The sequence below is a fragment of the Phodopus roborovskii genome, unplaced genomic scaffold (assembly GCF_943737965.1).
Source record: "Phodopus roborovskii unplaced genomic scaffold, PHOROB, whole genome shotgun sequence".
Taxonomy (NCBI): Eukaryota; Metazoa; Chordata; class Mammalia; order Rodentia; family Cricetidae; genus Phodopus; species Phodopus roborovskii.
Window position 1 is genome coordinate 18,219,898 of NW_026126416.1, and position 24,257 is coordinate 18,244,154.

Sequence of the window (24,257 nt, forward strand, 5' to 3'; positions counted from 1 at the left end):
CCTCTCTCCGGTAAGATAAGACCACGTGGAAATACTTAGATTAATAGAATTGGGTTAATAATTAAGACAGACCTAGCCAGATAAGAAGCCCAAGCCACTGGCCAACAGTTTTATAACTAATATAGCATCCCTATGTTTATTTGGGGCTGACATGGCTGGGATCAGGCCGGCGGACAAACAACTCATAACAGCATGTGACTGAATGAAGCAACTAAGGGCAAACAGATTTTTTTAACCTGTAATAAATTATAGATTTCTTTCACAGGTGGCTGTGAGCTTGACATAGATGCTGGGAACCAAACTGTGAGCCTCCTCTCCAGCCCCAAGCAATATGTATTTATAACAAAAGTCATAATTTTGCCATGTTATCTTGTGTTTAATTTAATATTGTTCCAGTAGATCTTCTGTGGGTAAACATGTTTCAAAGACTGAAAGAATAAAAAACCATTTCAGACTCAAAAACTGCAAGACAGCAATATTAATTATGGTATAGAAGGATGGAAATCCAAAGAAGGCATGACCAAAACCACAGGGAAACTAGGAGCCTTCTTTAAAATTTATGTATTTATTTTTCATCCTGATCCCATTTCCCCCTTTCTCCTCTTCTCCTATTCCCTTCCCACATTCCCTTCACCCTCCACCCACCATAATCCACTTCTCCTCTGGGACTCCTAACAAGCAGAGGCTAGTGACAAACAGTGGCTTCAGTGTGGGAGACAGAGTGATAGCAGAGGGAAGCTCCTGGAAGGAACCTCTGGCTTTGAGGAAGAGAAGCTATCAAAGTCTTTGAAAACTGGCAACCCAAACGTGAAGACTTTTTACAAAATTAAATTCTGGTACTGAAAATACTCAGTCTGATTTGACTGTTTTACAAATAAGAAAATCAGGAGTTTGATGGTGTACAGGAACTACTCAAATCCTAACTATGAGGGAAAAAAGAGAGAGAAAGAAATAAAGGAAGAAAGGAAGAAGTTCAGAACGAACTCACGACTTTCATATATGGAAACTGTGTGTTTTATGTCGGGTGAAACCATAATAGGGATATGACATAAAGCCCCTTTTGAAAAATCATGAAGAGATTGTGTATGAAAAGGCAAAGGTTTCCTAGAAAGGCACGTGGAAGCAAATACTCTGAAAGATGTAACTGTGTTTTCCTTTTTTATTAGAGAAGTCGTAAGTTGAATTTCAGCCTTCATGGTATCATAATTTTCTCTGCCCTCTTCAGAGGAACACACAGAATCAATTTGTACAATCATTTACAACAATTAAGTTGGCATTTTGCACCCTAAATTCAGGAATCCGATTCATTCAAGGCTACCAGGTCTCTGTGCACTCCTCTGGGTTTGGGTAGCACGACTTGATCCCAGCATTACCATTTTATGTGCCACCTGCAATGCAACTACAGCAGGCGAAAAGACCATGCAGATTAACACGGTAGCAAATCGCTTGGATATTTAACAGACATAAAAAGGTTATTTCCTGATATGAAAGTCTGAAAATCTGCATAAATATTTTTGTGTAAAATTAAATTAGTTATGTATTTTTTCAAACTAGAACTTGGAGTATCAAGAATGCCCACATAATTCATATACACATATATATAGACTTTTTCATTATGCTAAAAGTCTTGATAGTCAAATAATATTCTGTGCCATACATTTACTTAACCAGTATTTATTTGGTGTTAGATTAACTGTGTCTGAATAGGTTAGTCATAATCGGTGCTTGTGCATCATGCAAAACATTAGGTCTATGATTCCTGTTTACTAGTCTTGTCACGTGGTAATGTCTAGATGATTTCGCGCTATAACCGTGAGAATTAAGGAGTATAAACACTTTGTACATGGTCACATTTACAAACATTTTCCAATAACCACTTCACAATCCTTATAGTGTATAGTGAATTGTAATATCTGGAATCTGCAGAAGCAATCCCTACAAAGCAGTGTCAGCTGTAAACTTTCTGAAACGAGCCTGTTGAGTCCCCCTTGGAGCACTGATGAGCTTGGCACAGGTACACTCTTCTGTGTCTATTCTAACGGTTTCTGCAACATTTACAGGAAGTTAGCATCTTATGGCATGGTAAAGACATGGCACTTACTGATGAGGTAACTTAGGTGTAAAAAAGTGATTTATATAGCAGACCACCACTTCTGCTAATGAACTGTAGACAGAGTTGTTTCTTCTAGTGCATGCGCTTACTATTAAGGTACTAATGCACTATTGTTTGCAGCAGCTCAAACATGTCCTAATGCACCACAAAGCAGAGCTGTAAACACCAAGCCCACTGACTTGTGATGCTGATTTATAACAAACATGTTTAAGTTGTGTATCATGGTTCAACTCTGCCTGTCAGGAATACAAGATTCTTGGTTGTTGTGGATACATAGCTATTTTTGGTTGGCCAAAGAAATTTAATACACAATTGTTAAATAGCAGAACATTTGGTCATCCCCAGTCTGTGTGGTTTCATGTAACACAGTGTCTATACATAAAAGAAACACAAAAGAGAACAGCTTCTGTCTGTGGAGTCTGTGTTTAGAAGCTGGGCATGATCTCCTGATGGTCCATGGTTTTCCAGCTTCAGTTTGCACTCTGAAGCTTCATACTACTGTTGCTGGTCTGCGGTCCATCTCGGCTTCCAATTTCACCATCTGCTGCATCTCCTTCGCCTACAACACCAGAGACACAGCCTTACACATGGAAATCCCCTTATGAATGCACCCACTAGCTCTGGTCTCTTTCCTTTAAACCTATTCTTTTTAAATGTGCCAAGTGGACTGACAGCCTCAGAACTTCTTGGGGGTATTCACAGAAATGTAGATTCTCAGAGTTTACTTAAGATCTACTGAATCTGAATCTGTAGTTTGACAAGATCTTCCCAGAAATTTTAATGTACATAAAAGTCTGAGAAAGACTGGCATATAAAATTCTGGGGAAAATGCATGAAAAGAAGTGGAGCCAGATACTTAGCTGATCAAACTGTTGGATTCAGTGCCGTGTGTTGCCAGTAGTTTGTGTGGATAAGTCTATCATTCTCAGAATAGCATTGCTTATGTACAGGTAATTTCTTAAACAGTCCAAAGTTTAATTAAAATTGCTTAGGAGTATTTCGATGGAGATAGGTAAGGTGAGTCTATGAACATAATATTACAGGAGTATGTGGATTCCCGAAATCTTACTATCCAAACTTCAGGGATCTTAATTCTCTGGAGTAACTTACTTTTGATGGACCACCAGGATATAAGCCAGGATGAATTTAATAACATGAATTAAGATAGTAACTAAAGCAAGCAGCTTATTCAAGGGGGCCTACAGAAGCAAGATCTAGTAACAAGTAGAAACCAAGTGGTTCATTTCAACTTTGACTTTCCAACCAAAAGCCTAGCTGCCCAATCCACACGCTTGTACCTTTTGGGTGGTAACAAATCAGCCCCCCCTTCCCATTTTCAGTAATAGATCACTGAAAAAAAATGACAGGTAAGATACATTGTGGAAGGAAGATTTTGAAATGCCCTGATGCTACTGTTCATGTCTATGTTGATAGTCCATGTCTGACTTTGATATGGAAAGTCAGAGGTGCAGGGGGCTCAACTTGAGATCATACTACAAGTATCTAAGTTTCCTAAACAAGGTTCCATTACAAAACTCAGTTCCTCACAGACAATGCAGTGCTTTTATTATAATTACTTTAACCTTGTGGCTTTCAGCTTCCTTTTAGTGAGGGTAGGTTTAACCTCACCTCTGTGCAAATTTGGGACTAATGATTCCATCTACCCACATACTTTTCAACACCTGACATATAGTAAGCAATACAGGAAAATGAAGAAATGGAGAAAAATATACAAACATGAAATAATGACACAAACAGTATTATAAGATGGCCGTGAGACATTGTTAGCACTGGAAATTAAATGACTTGATGCTCAGTAAACAGTAATAAAAGATTCCCTATATTTTGTCATCTTTGCATTTAAGGAGTCATAGAACGCATAATTATATGCCATTGAAAGATTATCCTGAGGGCTAAATTCTTACATGAGCAGGTGACCATCCATTTCTATTGTCTGAGACAATTTAGCAGGTGTCTGGCTATTACAGACAGACATCTTTCTCAAAAATATTTTGTTTCTGTTTCAAATAGTCAATTATAGAGTCACCTTGCAAGGGGTGACTAGTCATAAGCTGACCAGACTTAATAGAGAATATAGAAAAAGACATTGTATTATAATATTTCTGTACACAGACCATAATACTACATCACTGAAAAGCACCAATAAACATTATATATAAATAATGTTCTTATGTCTGGGTTTTCTTCATGATAACAACCTGATTCCCAGATTTACAACTGGAAATGCTCGCTAAAACACTACCACAAACAAATGTGACAGCATTTCAGATTAAGTAGGATGAGGAATTCAAGCATGAAATAGCCAGGGTTTTAAGTCTAACCCCTTAAGATATCAGTTAGTTATGACCAGATGGGAGTCATAAATGGAAATCAAACCAAGAATACTGACGTAGCCAGAGGAAAGCAAAGTCTTGCTTATCGTCAAAATTTCAGTCCTACCTTGTGTTTGGGACACTGCATGACAGGATTTCAAAAGCTGTTTGTACAAAAATAGTAATGTCAAAATTGAGTCATACATAGAAAACAAAATAAATGAATACTGAAGTGAGTTCAAGAAATGAATGCAAAAACCATATACAGAAAAGCAAAAAAGCTAAGAGTAAAACACATATACACCCATTAGCAACAACTTTCCCCACGCTGAGCTCAACAAAGGAATAAAAATAACAGAACAAACAACTGATGGGGGACTCCAGGTTGAAACAACAAAGACCTATTAGTCCAATGTGTGCCTCTCTCCTGTGAGGGGGAGGTTGTCTGAGCTTTAGTTGAGCCCTTTACTTCACTTTACTGACTGATAGGATAGATGACAGATACTACTTTTTTAAGACTTGAATGTGACAGTAATGAAATCGTTGAATGTCTGAAATGGTACATGTCAAGACAGATGAAACACTGTGTGGTTGAAGAACTATGGGAAAAACTAAGTTACCAAAAAAAAAAAAAAATGTCCTGGCTCTTAGAAGTCTAAGTGAACAACGGGCTGATGGAAGAGGAAAGGCTAGAAAGTGTTTTACAAAGGACAAATGTAGTGAGATAGTCCTTCTGTGGCACTGACCACGCCCATTGGGGGGTGGAGCCATGGGCGGAGTGACCTGTGGAAGGAGGTAGGAGGGAGATCGAGGAAAAGCTCTCTTGCTGGCGTGACTCGGACAGGAGAAGATCGGGTTGAATTTCCTGGTGTTCATCTGTCTAGGCTGTAAGTTATTTCTCCCTGAATAAACATCTATTCGGCCTATTTGTTTATCCTGATCCTTATTTAACCGCCATAGACAAAGGATCCAGAATCAAGATCAAATTATGTGAACCTCAGTGCCTTAACAGTGGTCTAGTTACATAGATCCACCAGGCTTTATTATGGGCTGTTAGGACATGGCTGGGAGATCTATAAGGATAAGGGAAAGAGTAAGAAACTTCAACGGGCAATATTGTATGGAGGTTTTAATTAAATCATTTTGGTCTACACACAGAGAGGAAATCTGCAGTTTAACAATAGTTTGGAAGATTTAAGAGTTTGGGATCTTGTGAAGTGGGCAAACTGTTTGGCTCATGGAATGTTTGCTTGACTATGAGTGGAGTTCTGTCATATGGCACCAGCCTTTGTCTTTATGATGAAATAAGGCACACACTGTACTCCCTGCACTGTGCCTAGGACAGTGTTACAGCAGACAGAGTAACTGTGAACCCAGCACTTCTTGACCTTCATGTTAAAAATGCCCTACAAAAATCTAGTGTTTAATTTGCTATGGAGCAAGTGATGTTTGCAAATTAAACCTTAATGAAGAAATTCAATTCCCAACTTTACATTTGCTGGAAGTTTGTATTTGATATTGTGAACGTCTTTCCTTGAATATCATTACATTTGTACATCTGAATATTTTCCACATTCTGTGCTTTCTTAAGTTCTATGACTCAAAGCCTCAGTTGTGGGTGGTAGATGATACTTATGACATATTAATAGACATTATATGAAGTTTAAGAACAAAAAGGCAGCATATTTACAACATGACCCAAAAATACAATTATCAGTAACCCCATATTTTAATGCACATGCTGATATGGTTTGAATTATCCATGGAATAGTTTAATGCTCATAGTGATTTCTTTGTTATGCTTTAAAAGTAGCAATGACTGAAAACTGTATTCTGTACTTCTGATCTACATCACTATGTAGTGATGAGTAATTTTTAGCACATTTACATTCTTTAGTCAAACTTGTTGCTAAGCAACACGATAATTTCTAAATAGTTTCTTAATTTAGATAGTTAAAACCTAACTCTGTCTTGCCTTTCACCATGCCCTTCTTTTAAAGCAGATTCTAAACCCTCTCAAAGATAGCTTCACCCTCTACTTCCTTGAACCTCTGAAGTGAGTTCTGAAGCTTTGGCTTTATCCTTTCTGACAGTCTTGTGTTGCCAGGGACACATTCACATTCTGTGGGGTGCTTTAAGTACAAAAAAACCTAAGTTGCACAATGTGATCCAGAATATGATGTATTTATGAGTTGGTCAAATGAACTGTACTTCTAGGACCCCAGTTTGTCTTGGGGATCAGGGCAGTATTTATGGCTAGAATTGACTAGCTTAAAAGGAAACAAGACAATTCGGAACCATGCGAGGACCGAATTCTGTCCAACAGGGAGCAGGACTTGAAACCAGAAGCTAGGTTTGTTACCTAAAGCTACAAGACAAAAAGGACTAGGGTTTGTGTTCTTTTCTTGAGGGCCTTTTAAAATGTAATTCTTTCTGAAGTATTCTTCAGGGCAAGCTATTTACTCTGAAAAAAAAAAAAAAAAAATCTTACCTAGCATTGCTTTCTAGGGGGGAAGAAATAGAACAGAAAAAAAGGAGTAGTAGTATTTCATTGACAGCTCTTTATGGTTTCTGAATGGATGTAAATTGTCAACAAAGTACAGTGTCTGAATCAATAGTGAAATGGAACCAAGTGAGACAGAAATGTACACTTTGCTGGGAGCTACAGTGCCCTGTGAACTAGAGGCTGAAAGGAAGGCTGGTGGGCTATAGCTCATGTGGGATAGAGCCTGCTATACTACCCCTCCGGGAAGTTGATTTGCCCTGGTGCAGGTCACTGACCAAGTGGAGCTTGGCTAACCATCGTGCTGAGTTCTGGAGGCAAGAATTTAGACCCGACTGTGAAGCTCTGGGAAGAATTTACCTATAGATTGCAAGCTGCGAGGCTCTAAACGAAAATGAAGAAGTAATTTGCAACCTGTTTGCTCATATCCTCCCTCTTAGTACAGTCACTCTTAGGACATATCCCTACAATAGATACAAATGACAACATTGCACTCTTAACGCCCCAAACCAACTTTCCTCTCCCACTCCGTAGAAGGCACTTCTGTTTTTGGTTTTTGTTCTGTTTTGTTTTTCTGTTTTGATTTTTGATGAAAAGGAGGAAGCAGCCAGCAAGTCACTCTATCTTCCCCTGTACTCCCTGGTCACAGCCCTTCCCAGAAGGTTCCTGTGGGTCATGGTGCCACCACCCTGAGGCTGACAGGCTGTCTATGTCTGTCATGTGCATTGGTTGAAATACCTGCTCATTCTGTTTCTCTAGGAATTCTAGATGCTCGAGTTGGACTTTTTTCAATTGATCCATTTCTTTCGACTGTTTCATTGCCAGCTGGAAAAAAAATAAGATCAAATATAAATGATGGATGCGTCTTAAGCTTATCGTTTAACAGGGTGATCATAGTTTTTAAAGGCAATGAAAAAGACCATGAAAACTGTTAAGAGTTTAAATTCACATATCATATGGAGCACATATTCCTTTTCCTAAATCTTGGAAAATAATTGAGTACCTCTACATGACTGAAACTTAGCTTTGTAACCTACATAAAATGCTATCAGATAATTTCCATAGTGATTGCAGGAAGAGATTGCTTTGGCTTTTTGGGGAAGGGCAATGCTGGAACATTTAATGTACAGAAAAACAAGGAAATCAGCTTGAAAGGCTGGGAGGTGAGCACAAGTTATTAGTCACAGATATACTTACTCTCTTTCTTTCCTCTAGAAACTTTTTAGTGTTGCTGCTGTTCAACTCCCTGACTCGCCTAAAAGCAATGGAGACAAATAATAGTGTGACACCATGTGGGATTTACTTATATCCACAAGAACCAGTCTTACCTCACTACATTTCCTGGATAAGATTATTGCTTCCTTTCCCCTTAATTTTTTTACTGTAGCATTTCCCAAACACATTATATACATAGAAATATGTAAAAATCAACTGTGTACAGTTTACTCAAGATTAACCAATACTAACGCTTCTTTGTGGTCTCCCACTTTTAAAAGATTTATTTATTTTGTCCATGCAAATGTATTTTGCCTGCAAGAGTTTATTTTCACCATGCATACACAGGAGCCCTCTGAGGACGAGGAAGGTATTGGATCCCCTGGTACTGGAGTTATAAGCACTTGTGAACTACCATGTGGGTGCTGGGAAGAAAGCTGAGGTCCTCTGCAAGAACAGTAAGCGCCCTTAAGCACAGAGCCATCTGTCCCATCCCTTCTCTCCTATTTTTAAAGAAAAGAGAAGTTGCATAAAAATTTAAGCTTCTTTTGCACTCCTTCGTATTCTATTTTCCCTTCTTCCTCTCCTTGGAGGAAGTCCTGGGGCTGGCATAGGCTGACGTAGCCGTATTTTAATATTTTTAACTATATGCAGATGTGCCCTTGAGAAGTACATCTAAGACTTTCTAGCACATGAATCATCAAAGGATCTATCAAAGACAGGCTGCTGTGCTGACCTGGAGTCAGAGGGGCTGAAGGGACCTGGTATTCAGCATTTCCAATGCGATCCCACATAGCACTGATACATACTGTTGGCATGCTAGCATCATTCTGTAATTTTTAAGGACTTAGTAGGGTATTTTCAGCTTCATTTACAAACCCAAGCTCTCAGACTTGCTTGCTGGTAGGATGTGGACAACTTCATCTTTATCCCCCAGCTCTGTCTTTAACCCTAATTTATATTTTTGTATGCTGGAGCATGGGACTCAGCTTTCCCCATACAGCTGCCCAGCCTTGACTTGCCAGACACTAACAATTCTGCCCCATGTTTGGTGCTTCATGCTGAATTAACTGTGTCCCTGATTATGGGTGAGGGGCTTTTCACGACTAGACACCATACAAATGGGGCATCTTCTATAATAACTTCTATAATAATAATGATGTCTTCTCGGGCTTTCCCATTTGTAGTCACTTCATGTGTGTTTTCCTTTTCTCTTTTAAAATAATGTTTATTCTTTAAAAGTTTATACATGTATACAATGTGAATTTCCTACCTTCCCTCAAAGTCGCCCAGTGCCCTTAGCCACTCTTCCTCCAACCTCATGTATTCTTTCTCTATTATTAACATAATTAATAACTTCCAAATCCAATTAATGATGTTTGCATTCACATGGCTATGGGCTGCCCTCTGGGCATGTGTATTTTTCTAACTAATTCTCCACTCTATGCATATTTTCAAATTTACCATTAGCATTATAGTAGCCTTTGAAAACTATTTGCCTTTATTTATTTTCAGGGTTTGTTTCCCCCCAAATATCACTAATTCATGGTTCTTCTTTCCTCTTGATCATTCTTGCCAACAGTCTTGTGAGTGGTGCATTTGTTTTCACAATTGTCTTTAGATAAGCTATAACTTTTCTGGATGTTTTCTTTTGATTTTCCTCCTCACTTTACTGTTTTGTGCACTTTGTTACTAATTTTGATCTGAGATCTTGGTATTCACTCTAGTTTCTACTTTTACATCTTCATTGAATGTTTGTGTCATTAATTTTGACATCTTTTAGGAGATACACATGCTTTTCTTGCAAAATCCACTGTTCTTTCTGTCCATGACACACAGTGCTGCATTCTCATTTTGTTACAAATATTGTATAATTTCTATTCAAAAGTCTTCTCTGACCCAAGAACAGAACAGCATTTCAGTTTCTATTGGCCTTGCTAAGTCCTGTGATAAACTCTTAACTTTAGTGCTCAGCAGTATGGTAAGACTGAAATCACAACCATATCAATGAGCTACTTAAAGGGTAATTGACTTTTTGGCACAAATGTTATTATTTTTTTTCCTTTTGGAGACAGGGTTCCTCCATGTAGTTCTGGCTATTCTAAAACTTGCTCAGCAGACAAGCTGGCCTTGAACTCAGAGCTCTACCTGCCTCTGCCCCTCCTCCCCAGTGCTGGGATTAAAGGCATGCACCACCACACGGAGCTAAAGACAATATCTTTAAAGCCTGGGTAATGATGTTAGCAGCATCTTAGAGTTTCCAACAATTTGAAAGCTGAGTGTGGTGGCTATTCCTGTCCCATCCCAGAGCTCAATACTCTGAGACAGGAGGATCTTAGTGAGTTCCAGGTTAGTCTCAGAAAAATAATAAGACGTTGTATGGAAATAAAAGAAAAGGAAATTTGAATTCAGCTGAACTTAAGTCTACTTTGTAACATATTTGATAAAACACAATAAAGGACTATTTAACAGCCCAGTCTTCTTGCTGAATTTTATATTTCACTTTGTATAGCCCCAAAGAGTTCAAATTTAACAACACAGCCTAAAACAATTCAAATTAAATTTTAATTTGTATTTAGGATGTTTGGAATACTTGAGACATTTGAGCTGAAGATGTATTTCTATGTATATAACACCTTTAAATAGAGTCCCTTGTCTGAGAAAGTGTCCAGAGACTGGCACCTCTGAGAAGTAAACAACAATATCACACTCCAAAGAACTGTTGGAAGGGATGACAGATTATCTATCTCCCTGGTAACTTCTTACTGAGAGCCACAAATGGCACCCCACAGTCATTGAGATATATCTTGGCTAAATAGTTAAAAACAAAAACTCAATTCATCTCATCTCCAGGCCAAAATTACCATGGAGGGCCAGTAAGATGGCTCAATGGATAAAGGAACCTGAGAGCAAGCCTGACAACCTGAGATGGATCCCTGGGACCCACAGGAGAGAAATGACTCCTGCAAGCTGTCATCTGAATACCTTGTAGGATTGTAGGTGCCCCTATGTGCGCTCTCTCTCTCTCTTTCTCTCTCTCTCTCTCAATCCCACACACATACTCATCACACACCATAGTCACATAAAGTAAGTAAAAAAATGAATGTAATACAAAATATATTACTATGGAATTCTATTTCCCATTGATGGGGTATTATGTTTAAATGACATTTTACAAAACTTCACCATAAAAAGATGTGTTGGGATGTTTTATATTGGGTCATATTTGGATTTACTATTATCTAGCATCATTTAAAAGCTGAAAAGAATAAATGCAACGGCAGTTCTAATCTAAGCATCAGCACACAGTATCCCAGAAGGCTGGGCGGCCAGAGCTGAGGCTCAGAGCCCCCACTTTTGTACTGCAAATCCTTCTAACAGTCCTTGCTTTATGAGGTGACGCATGAGTCTGCAATCCTGAACTCCATTTCCCAAGGGCTAATCTGTATCCTGTGTTTGTGGAGCAGAAAACAGTCTTTCAGTGGACTGGGTCTTCAGAAAGAAGGCCATATCTCACCACTTGTCATCCATCCAGCAGGACCCTTGCTGTCCATGACTGCCCCAGTTCTGGCCTGATTGTTTTTCCTATAGAGCTGAAAGCTTCTGGACTGTCACAGATGGGTCATGGGGTGATTGTTATTTGTGTTCAATGGCAACTATGGGTAACACAGCTACTGATAGCACCTCAGGTTCCCTTTTATAGCTGTGGTGAAGGCTTGCAAATAGTACATGGTACCACAGCTTTACTCAGGTCTTGTCCTGCCCCAAATTCTCTTCCAGTATGGGAGGAAGACTCCTTGCTCTGTAAGTCACATCCACCTACATTCCTGCCTCAGTCTCTCCTTCCAGAAATCCCACGGACAAACAAGGAAATCTATGTGGAAGCTTTATAGATAATCCCTGGTATTGAAAGAAGTCAATCAAGGTGAGAAGAAACCTTCCTGACATTCAGAACCATCACATCTAGACTTGCTGACACATGAGCATGAGAGAGATTTGCAACACAGTTTGGGGGCATGCAGGAAGAATGCCACAGAATTATAGGGAATGTTGTCAGGTTTTACAGTATGTTGTGTGAATATAAATACAGTTTACCAGTGGCAGTTAGCTGGACAATATTGGAAACCACTGTACTATTGCAGTAATAATTTACTTCCATAGTAATTGCATGAACGGAACTCTTGGAATACACCGGTGTTATATGTCAGATCCATGTTGCATTCACACAGCCAAATGTTGCTGACACTGTTCCAGGAAACCAGAGTGTCCCAGTGAGCATTCTCACGCTTACCTTTCCCGTTCTGCCTTATTCTTAATAGATTTATCTTGACTGATGGCTTTACTATTTTCCATAGAAATCTTAGCCTGATGGGCTCGCATCTCCTTGCTTTCCCTATAAAATAAAAACAAAAATAAATGAATGAAGAGGCATATGATGGTGATTAAGAGTTCCACGAGGCTACAGTTGAAGGTTAATGAGAATACAGATGGAGTTCTGGTGCTTGCAATGAGTGTATAGCAGTGTGAATGATCTTGGTGTCTTATGCTTTTATGATATATAACATGGAAAACAAAAGACACAAAGACAATGTGTAACAATAGGGTTAAGTTAATATTCTTTACATGATCGAGTTCGTGGATAAGACCAGTGCCACCTAGTGGAGACATGTGTTGCAGATGGTATATTTGAGTAATGATGCTGTATTTACTTAAAAAAAAAAAAATACAGATGTTCACCTTTACCAGTGAGACCCAGTGAGAGGGAAGAGACAGGATACTCTAACCTTCACAAGTGACCTTCCTGCTGACCAACAACCCATGGGAATGAAAAGGGCTAAATAGTTACAAATAATGATAGGAAATACCAGACCTGTATTTACAACCAACTAATGACAGTGTAAGTGCATGTGTGCATGGCAGACATGTCTAATTTTTGCATCACTCGTGTATAATAAAGGCATATAGTTTAAAGTACTAAAATGGATGTGATTACAAATATTTCTTTAACTTAATAGTGATCTCCTAAGGTCTTTGCCCACAATGTGCAGGCAAGGACTCTGGTTACTTAGGTCCAGTGGTTTACTCTACATAAGAGGAGTGGGCAGAGCTAAAATTGAGTTTTAGTCAGCCACTTTATGTCCCATCAGCAGGACAATTAGAAAACCCCTGGACCCAAGTCAATCACTCTCAGAGTTTTCCATAACTTGTTAGTAAAGTGACCTTTCCACACACCCACTCATCCTTTCCTTCACTCAAGAACACTTAATGGATGACCAAACACTGCTAGCAAGCATTAAATAAATGAGTACAATCACAAAGCAGGAAAGAAACGATCCACCAGGCAGTGGCAAAAGAAAAACCCTAGTACTGCTGTTGCTGTGAGGGATGCTCTCACCACAGACCTATTTTTAAGGACAAATTAGCAGCTAGGTTTGTGGGATTTTTAAAAATGTCTTTCCATGCAATGAAAAATTAATTTTTTCTATTTTCTTCAGGTAAAACCTAACTTAGAGGCTAATAATTTTTCTCTATGTGGTTACAAACATGATGACTGGAAAAATGCTTGACACAATGAAATAAGGGGAGGTGCCTACAAGCTGGCATGGTAGCAGCACTCAAAGGGGGGAGGGGATGCTGCAGACAGACTTGCTGCTGCATTGCACATATGCAACCAGAAGCACTCCTGAAGAAGACAAGACAACCTGCAACCCTGTGTGAGCAGACCAAGTACTCAGAACTTCACAGGCATAGCACAAGTCTTGATGGCACCAGATCATGTGAGATGCCATTCGGTTGCCTCATGTGAGAACTGGAAGCTACGGCAAACCACTTTATTTCCTCATGGCAGGATGTCTCGGCAAAAGACTTGAAATTTTCACATTTTATGCAATTGTCATTTTAAAAAATGACTATTCTGCTTAATTGGTATAAAGCTTCTGTTTTGTATTGTACTGTGTATAAGAGCATACCCTGACTGTGGCATAGTCAGTACTTAATGAAGAAAGGGCAAGCAAGCTACCAGCGAACTGAGATGAAAAGATGAAAGAAAAACACATACTCTCCTGTCCAGGGAGGAGTCCGGCTTAGCCTAGGCAGTACTTCAAGTGCAGTACGCACGTTGCTGACATGGGAATAGGCAAATGAACTGATAGGTCTTTGATAAGTCTGTTTTTCTAAAATGCAATTCTAACAGCATACAGAAAGGAAGGAGGCTATCTCGAGTGCCTTGTCACTATGGGGTGAGAGTCACCCTAGGAGCTCCTTCACCATGTCCTATCTTCCTAAGAGAATTTGGGTCTGTTTCACTTCCAGCCCTAACTTACTGTTGAGCACCCAAAACACTTAGAGGAGGAAGAGCATTTTTTAGTATGCATTATATGCAATTTGCAATCTGAACTACCTTTATGTGATTGTAGCATCTTCCTAACATGTGTAAGCTGTTGGCAGGTGCTACGTCTGACAAATCAGCTTCCTTACACTAAGTGTATGAGATACATCAAACTCACTTTTGCTTGTTTTGTATACCCACACATACATGTGCACACACGCACACACACACATGCACACGCATGCACACACACAGGCACACATGTATACACACGCATGCGCACACACATGCACATACACACACACACACACATACACACACACACACACATACACACACACACACACTGGGTGTCTGACCCTCCCACCTGTCATGGGAGAGCTTCAGCTGCTGGGTCTGCTGTTCATGAGCGTTGATGAGCAGCTTTCGAAGCAGTTCGCACTGCTGGTTCAAGTGCAGATCCCGGATCTCCTGCTCCTCGGCACTATGAGTGTTGATCATTTCTGACCATTCCTTTGTGTGCTGTGCCACAATCTCTTTTACCTGTTTGGAGAACATGGCATGGAGTCATCTGGAATCTCTTGGGTCACGTATGCACTGAAAGGACACCACTATTCATGCAGGCCAGCTCACAGTTTGTTTTGTGAATCAATAGGGACATATAAACCCCCCCCCAAAAAAAATTACTACTAGTCACTGTTTTATGGAGATACATCTGTCACTGTGGCTGGTAAGTATCTTACATTGACCTATTATTTCACTGCCTGTCTTAGCCTCCACTGTGTCTGGGTCTTGGCCAGTTGCAGCAGATCTCATCATCTCATGCTTCATTTCTATTAGGGCCACAGGTCTGAACAGAGAGCTGACTGCTCCCTTATTCCTAGGTTATGGCTTACACCATCACCCTTCATGGACACTAGGGGAGAAAATCCTCCACTTCTCAAGGCCACACTTGAAGCAAAGTGGTTTTTCAGTTCCTTTGCCAATTGCTAGGGGCCATTTCTCCAAATCCTAAAATCTGTCTGACCCTGACTTGCTCAAGCAAATGTTCTAAAGCTGATGTCTATGAGATTTTCCCTTTTTCTATGGCTGGTACTCTGTAAATGAGCCAGGACTTCCCTGATGGAGGCTGAAGGTCATGCAAGGAACACAACCATTCTGTGGGTAGCAGACTATTAGATGTACAAGTGAGCTAATTGTAGATGCTACAATGAGCCCCTCAAAATCAGAGTCATCACCCATTTGAATATAGACCAAATTTGTGGCCCTCAGAATTATGAGCTAATAAATAATAGTTGCTTGAAGGCATTCTATTTCAGCAGCTTAGAACACAGCTAAAGCAAACTGATACCATTGCCAAGACTTTTGTTCTATATGAGAAACCTATCTAAAACTCATGGCAAATGCATAAAGCACTAATTCTCATATCCCAGCTAAAAAGAGACAGAGGGAATGGAGAATTGTGCACAGTCCCTGCCATACAAAATATACATAGCAAAGGAGAACTCCATTTAGAACAGTGTGACCAGTCTATACATCTGTTAGAGCCATGGGATTAGATGACAAAGCCTTACATAGACACGTGAGGCTGCCACTTTGAGCATGTGTTATAGTTGAGTTCTTTAACAATTTTTAATTTGAAATTTCTTATTATTGAAATAATGTTTGGGTTCTTCCGGAGTCTTAGCACTGAGGTTTCCAAAGGCTCACAACTTTACTTATTAAGGTCTTTTAATATCCTGGTTTCACTGGGGACAGTGCCAGTAGTTAGGCTCAACTCTTAAAACATCAACTTAATTTTTCTAACTCTGAAAGTCCTAGCAAAGATACAGTAAAAGGTAGCAAGTACTGAGCCCATGGTCTGGCTGGTTTGTGTCATGTCTGACGTTGCCTCCCAGCCCTTTTATTCACTGTTTGACTTGACATATCAGGATCATCAAACAACATAAAGACCCTCAGTTTATTTTTATATGCAAGATAAAAAGATTCTCCATGAAGTGGTTCTTCTCAAAGACAGTAAACCTGAGGCAAACACATCTTCCACTGACCCCATCTTTCCAGTCCAGCTCCTCCCATACTTTTTCTGACACCAGATCAATCCGGACTTGCCCCCTCTAAAATAAACTATAAAATATTCTTTTCAAGTCACTATGTTTTCTTACCTTAGATTTGTGATCTGATGTCAGGGTCTGAATTTTAATTTCTGTTTCTTTTTTCATTTCAAGGCAATTACTTCCCCTGAAAACAGAGAATTGAAAATGCATGCCAGAGATTAGATTCCTTTTGGTTCCCTTGGGCCTCTGTGACAACACTTTCTGATGAAGACAATATAGCCATCAGATGTGGGATGCTATGGCTCATTGGGCAGCATCCGTTTTTCCAGGAATAGATTTATACCTTTGAAAATAATATCTGTACTCTGATTATTCAATTCAGCGATACACAGAAATACTTCAGACCTAGCAATTATTTCCTTGTGTATGGTCTGTTGTCAGAGTTTCCATTTTGGTTCCTGTTTTTCTTCAAGCTTTTAGTTAGTGTGGGGGGGGGAGAGGATGGGAGGTGCAAGAACTGGGATTGACATGTAAAACAAGCTTGTTTCAAATTTAAATACAAAATTATATAAAAAATATTATTAGGCATATAAACAGCCTCAAAGTGAATTTCCAATTCCTTCATTTTGGTCATAAAGCCAGACTTTTGTCTTTTAAACTTGCCAGTGAGGAAGAAAATAGCATTTATTGGCACTACATGGCAGGGGAGGGGTGGCTTCTTATTCTCTTTTGAGTAAGAAATAATACCAGGCGATTGCCCAGAAGCCATTAGTGCTGATTCTGGTGCTGGCATTTTCTTTTGCACTGTATTGCTGAAGCAGAACAGGACCTAGGCTTCTGTCTTCAACATGGATGCTGCATCTTATGACAGCCCAGCCCACAAGGCTTTGTTTTATTAGCCAAGCATCCTCTGAAAGCAACAGTCTCCCCTGCAAATGGGCTTTCTGATCACACCCGTTGTTTCTCAATGTGTGTCTTCTCCAGTCTCTTATTCAGCAAACTGAAATGTTCCCCTGGTTTCATTCCACACAAACTTTCACAGTAAATGCAATGATGGGTTTTATTCAGCATTCTCAACCAGCTGGCATAAGCTAAGGATCCCTGTAATATTAAGAAGTCACGGCTGCATAATTATTCCCCTTTGTGCATTGCCTTATTTCTTTTCTGCCTTTGTAGAAACATGCATTTTGACTTCTCCAACATAAACATTTTCTTTCTCTGTTTTGTCCATTCACCTTCTCCCTGCTACCTTAAAGTAACTGAATGGAACATCCTGTAGCCAGGCAGGAACACTATAGTAAAGCTCCTTTTCTCACCTGACTCATTCCCTTCCATTGAGCATGAAGAGTAGGGAAAGCTTAACGGATGATGGGAAAGAGGTCTAATTAAACCATACCACAAGTTGAAAATACCAAAACTGCAAGATGCATTTAATCAAGCCAACTTATCCAGTTTACTGCAGAGGATCAACCATTCCCCCCGTCATGTGGCTGACTGGGAGATGCTGACCAGAATCACAAAATTATCCCACCACCTACTAGAAACCCAGGCAAAGCCCAAACTCAGAACTCTGAGCTCACATTCTCCTGGTAATGGTAACTCCTGCACCACTGTGAAGCCAGATCGCATAACTCAGACCATATTCTCTCCAAGTCACCTGTATGTATTCTACAGATGGATTCCATTATGGAAATATCCAAACACATATAACCAATTTCCCCTTTAATGGACATTTCGACAACCCAGAAACACAAAGTCTAGGTAGCAACAAGAGGCTCTCCTTCGAGCCGGCTGTGTAGATGAAAACATCTGACAACTGGCTGTGTAGAAGCTTTCCATGAGTTTCTTAGGCCTTGTATTTCAAGTACTGGAAAGATTCTCTCTACAACGCCTGGTGGCAGATCTGCATCAGAGGGAAACCTACAGGTAGGCTTCTTTGCTCTCCTATACCTAGGGTGACAGAAGGCTTTATGTGTTGTGAGACCACAATACCACCTCACGAGGATGGCTCCATGGCCAGTGTCTCTTCTGGAACAAGCAGTAATAAACATCACCATTACTCTACTTTATTCTTGAGAATAAAAATAATGAGATAAATGTGGGTTCTCATCTAAAGTCCTAGTGACATTATTGTTACAAATTTAGGAGCCTAATATCATTCTTGGCAGAGATATTTAGTATGTAGTTCTTGGAACACTCACAAGAAAAGTACAGAAGAGCCCACACCTGTGTACATATGTGCTGTAATAGTTGGATTTAGTGGGCTATTGACAAAAAAAAAAAGACATGAAGTTGGGAAAGAGATGTACTGAGAGGAATATGTAAGGTTCAGAGGGAGAAAACAGAGGGTGGATATGATTGTATTTCATTGGATCTAGGTGTAAAATTACTAAAGTAACATGTACATACATACATATAGAGAGAGGGTTTCTCTGTGTAGCTTTAGCTTTGGAGCCTATCCTGGAACTCACTCTGTAGACCAGGCTGGCCTTGAACTCACAGAGATTTGCCTGCCTCTGTCTCCTAAGTGCTGGGATTAAAGGTGTATGCCACCAACACCTGGCACAAAAATTTGTTTTTAAAAAAGAAAATTTCAATACTTTAATCCAGGAAAAACATAGAGCATCTGTTGAAAAGTGAGATGTTCATAAAAATACATATATTCTTGGAAAGTACTGAAAATCTGTCAAAACTTCCCCCCTTATAAACACAGTGTTAGGGTCTACACCTCACATTCAACATTTGGTTTCAAGATATCATTGAAAATTAGAAAATGAAGTTTTAAAAAGTTGATGCTGCAGACACAGTCAGATGTCTGTCTAAGTCATGCTTCTGGTGTGAGTGTGACATGTTGTTTCCAGGTGGTCTTATTCTGAGAGGCTAAGGGACCTTAAGGACCAGAGCTTTGCTGGTGGAAGCAGGCCATGATGGTAATGACTCCTACTGGCATCCCTCTCTCCTTCTGATCCCTGGTCCTCAGTGATGGGAACATGCTCTCCCACATGCTTCTGTCGGTAAGAATGACCTGCCGGCTTCCCCTACCGTTGAAGAGTGACTCAGGAAACCAAAACACTCCTTCCTCTCATGTTTATGATAGGTAGTGAGGCCAGTGACACACATACAAAACAAATAAAAAACCCAGCACAAATACTCTCACACTAACTGCATGAACACACATGTATATGTATACATGTATACATGTGTATATGTGCTTGTGTGTGTGTGTGTGTGTGTGTGTACCTGGGGCAGTACTCTCAAGACTATACCATACATATATATACATATACATATATATGTATATATATGTATGCATGTATATGTATATATGTATGTACATATATACTGCCCCAACATTTTACTATAAAAGGGGAAAGCACTGAACACAGCATGCGGGTGGCAAATGGGCATCTGCTAGGCACCCAGTTAACCAGGTCAGCAATGCCATTTGTGACACATAATCACCTATACTGATATCATGCACCAAGAGGAAAGCTGCACTTTGGGGTGTGTCTCTCAAATATGCACAACCTCACTCTTCCTCCTCTACTATGAAGAAATTTTGAAGCCAGACAGAGAGGTGTTCTATAAAGTACCTGAATAGTAGTGTTACAAAACGAAAGCCCAGGAAAGGTGGGAGAGACAGGATCCATCAGAGAATAAGGAAACAGAGCAAAAGGTAAGTTCAGTGTGCATTTCCAGAGATGATGTCAGTCAGACAGGCAGGAAACGGGTCAAGGTATTGCTGTTCAATCAATGATACTGTACCAGTGTCAGCTTTTTGCCTGATTATTATACTGCAATAAGAAGGGATTTTTAATATTACCAATAAGTCAAGTTACATGTATTACAAGTACATATTCCCAGATCCCCAGTGGAAGCCTAAAACCACAGAGATACAGAACTGTAGTACATTTTCCCTATGAACAGACCTATGCCAATGTTTATGTTTTCTGTGAACATTAGGCACAGTAAAATAGTAGTAATGGTAGCTAATAATAGTATGGGACAATTAACAAGTAATATGCTGTAACAGAAAACATTTCATTGGTGAATTGCAGTTAACAATTACTTTTTGCAGCCTTTAAAATGATTTATAAATCAAAAAGTTATAACCAATTGTCTGAGTGGAAGAGTTAAAATTATTTTGGGCTAAATCATTTTTTAAAAAATCAGAACTGACTACCATGAAATAGGGGTTTTAGGAACTCAGCTGAGACCATTTTTAAACCATGACTAGGATAACTGATGATGTCACACTCCACTGTGATGACACAGGCCTGGAAATGAATGGACCTCTTATTCTCTAGGAGTAATTTTCAGTGATGAAACCACACAGACACTAGATTCTTCCATGGTCTTATGCAGCAGAGCTGTGCAAAGTCACACTGTTACAGTCATGAAGGTTCAGAAGCTAACCAACTGTCTTACCCCTTCTTCTTCATCGCCTTCTCTAGGATTTTCTCATGAGTTGACTTCTCTTTGTCGTACTGGGCCACGATTTTGTCAACTTGTGTGCAGTGTAACTTCTGCATGGTACTGTGCTCCTGAGCAGAAAGAATTTGCAGTTATTAGCTGGAGTTCAATTGAAGCTTACACTACCAGTCTGGCCCTAGTGTTTGGGAAGCTGGTGAGTAATGCAGTTCTGAGAACCAGGCAGACTTCTGGTCCCCTACCCAACACTAGTTTCTACTGAAGAGCACCCCTAAAAGGGGAGTTCTCAGACTGAGTCTAATGAAGACACCACTTCAAAAGGGAGCACCCCATATACAGTGCTGAAAAAAATCTGAATAGCCATTTGGGCTCTTCCTGAACTGGGACAGTGTGCAGAAGCTAAATGATGCTGGGCCATCATTCTTCCAGTCACCTAACAGAGGTAGAGTTTTGAACATGATGGCTCATCATGAATTGCAACTGCCAAACTGCCAAGTTTAGAAGTAACGTTCATGGTATCAGTTACACTGCTTGCAGAGCAAAGAACAAATTCTTCACTGGTAGCTTTACTAAAATGCTAAACTTTTGCAGGCTTCTCAAGTACTTTTTTGTTAGACTCATGTGATTTTGGTACCACAGCCTCAGATCTATAGCTACTGTTACAGCCCCAAAAACTATTTAAGAAAGGACTGAGCTGGAGGGGGAAACAGGAAATTCACATTAAGGTGTTATGGTTTTCCTCTGGAGAACATGGGGCCTCATTCTCTGGAGGTGTGAATAACAACTCTCTTGACCTTAGACAGGAGTAAGTGCTCCCAGTTTTCTGACCATAGTCAAGCCTTGACAAGATCAACTCCCCTTACTTCCTTCCGAGTGGCTGAGGGCAACTGAATTCTCATGTTTTTGTCATGTTACTAATCGTATTTCTCTAACCTGGGATTTAACACATTATCTTTTAAGGATGCAACCAACACGGACAACTGAAAAGCATTTTTGTCTCTTAATGAACTGACCCTAGATTTGTACTTATATGCTAAGTAGGGTTGCTATTTGCTTTTCCCTTTCTGCATCGTCTAGTGTGATGGGCTCTTAAGAACCGTGGCCCTACTTTCCACTTCAAATTGAAAAAGTGGTTCTTCAAGGTCAGAGACAGTTAGAAGCCTAATAACCAGCTGCATTCCAAGAGTCAAAAGTAATTGACCATAAATAGGCAAGGGCTGTTCCAATGGTCATTACCCCTGTCTTCCCTGTCTTTTTGTCTCAAAATCCTACCACTGTATCACAGACCAATTTCAAGTGCTTTCTTTTACAAATGGCAGATTCTCACATTCTCACTGTTATTTGTTGTTTTATCTTGCAGCTAACCTTCATGTCTGGAAATGTACACAGGAGAGAAAACATGTTCGTTTAAAATGCATTTCCATGTTCAATAAGTTGTGTAGGTGTTGTCTTCAGCAATACTGCTTTGCGGCTTTGCTGTCAGTTTGTGGAGAGCAACCTATAGTTTTGAAAGCAACGTTGTTTTGGGGGGATTCCCATGGGACTCTTTGGATAATAATTCAAATAGATGTAACCAATTCCTGGTTCTGGAAGTTTCATTTGGTGATGTCAGATAGCCAGTTGGAACTCTGTCTCCCCCGTTGTTTGGTGATTTCCTTTAGATTGCTGCCATATATGTATGTATATATGTATATATGTGTACATTTTAATATGAATACATTTTAGGAAGATTTTACTGTAATAGGTTTCCATACCATCTCTCAAATGACCTTTACTTTTAGAGGTCTCTCCTCACATTCCCTCCCTCATCCTCCTCCTCCCTTTTCTTTCCTACTTGACCCTCCCACCGTCTATAACTTCCTATTCGATTTTTGTTTCCTATGGAGATCTTTGTGCCTCTCTCCACTAGTCCCTTATTCAATACCCAACTTCTGTGGTTGCATATTGTAGCCTGTTTATTGGGGACTTTACAGCTAACATCTACACATAAGCGAGTAAACACCAGACTTGTCTTTTTTGGGTCTCAGTTAATTTGGGCACCAGAGTGATTTTTTTTTTTTTCTAGCTCCATCCATTTACTTGTGTATTTCATGATGTTTTTTCTTGTTTGTTTGTTTGGGTTTGTTTTTTAACTGCTGAGTAATATTATATTGTGCCTACAAGGAGTGTTTACCCTTATGTGCTAGTGGCTTTGGTTCAGGGAGGTTCTCTAAACACAAAGGAGAAATGTATACCCACCCAGGCCCAGTTGCCTCACTTATCTCTAGTATAACCTTCGACACAGTTCTGTGAAGAAGTTTTTCCCCTGCTGCTCATATGGTAATGAGACATTGTGCCAGGAGCTTTACAATAGGACCTTGCTTCCACAGATGATAACTAAGACTTGTACTAGGAGTCTTAAGATAGTAGCATGCTGTTTAATGCAAATTAGGTGGTTCTCTCCCAATCCTATATATCCTCTGTTCCTTAATGTGGGACAGGCTGAGGATTTTCCTTAGTCAAACAATTGAGGAGAAAGTGGTGGAGTGCTGGGTCTGAGCTGGAAGCCTTAGGAGCATGTTCTGCTTGGTCTTAGAGACCTCTACCATTTGAACAGGTCCAGATTGGCATAAGATGAGCAGCTATATTATAGAGTCAGAAAGTAGTTCAGGAGAGGTTTTCTAAGCCAGCCAGACCCCTAACTGCCCACTGCTTCCTACACTGGCAGTGACAGAATATGAGAGATGGTCCAGGACAGATCAGAGTTAAGTTTCCAGCTGAAGCCAGTCCAAATGAACCACAAACTTACAAGCTAAACAGATGGTTTATCAATATGATTTCAGGATGGCTTGTTACTAAGGAAAAGGTAACTAGTAAGCTAATATAATCACAGTGCTCCCTTATATACTATTATAAAGATACCTAAGAATAAACATTTATAGTTCCCTAGTATTGGTTAACCTATCTATTACCCTGTCCTCTCCCCCATCTCTCCACTCACATGTCTGCTTAATTCTATAACCCTGAAGTATCCCCTTCTTTCATATCACATGTAGTATTTTATACTATTCCTCCAATTACATTTTAATTGCTTTGTGAAATAATAGGTTTCAAAGCAGACCTTTAAAAAAGTTCAAATGAAATTTCTTTGCATTGATGGATAATACCATTCCCAGCAGACATGATTTATTAATCTCATTGTAGGCATGATGCACCTCCCTAAGAGTTATTGCCACGGAGTCCTCAGACATCTTCAAAACAATGCAGATGGTCGCCATTGTTTTTGGTTATCAATCATAAT

The 24,257-nt window shown here is 39.7% G+C and overlaps 1 protein-coding gene across 12 annotated transcripts in view; it reads right to left on the minus strand.

The window, feature by feature from the left end:
• Positions 1 to 1,145: 1,145 nt before the first annotated feature.
• The window catches only part of Plcb4 (phospholipase C beta 4), a 367,915-nt gene continuing 344,803 nt past the window's right edge, over positions 1,146 to 24,257 (minus strand). For 8 of the 12 annotated variants that reach the window (XM_051183307.1, XM_051183305.1, XM_051183306.1 and 5 more), the window contains 8 exons: positions 20,975 to 21,090; positions 16,655 to 16,730; positions 14,860 to 15,035; positions 12,456 to 12,557; positions 8,147 to 8,204; positions 7,688 to 7,774; positions 4,574 to 4,610; positions 1,146 to 2,672 (listed from right to left, as the gene is read on the minus strand). In XM_051183307.1, coding sequence (XP_051039264.1) covers positions 2,584 to 2,672; positions 4,574 to 4,610; positions 7,688 to 7,774; positions 8,147 to 8,204; positions 12,456 to 12,557; positions 14,860 to 15,035; positions 16,655 to 16,730; positions 20,975 to 21,090 — 741 coding nt within the window. In that variant the 3' untranslated portion in view covers positions 1,146 to 2,583. The remainder of the gene's footprint in view (positions 2,673 to 4,573; positions 4,611 to 7,687; positions 7,775 to 8,146; positions 8,205 to 12,455; positions 12,558 to 14,859; positions 15,036 to 16,654; positions 16,731 to 20,974; positions 21,091 to 24,257) is intronic. The other 4 variants (XM_051183311.1, XM_051183309.1, XM_051183310.1 and 1 more) reach the window with 1 other exon arrangement.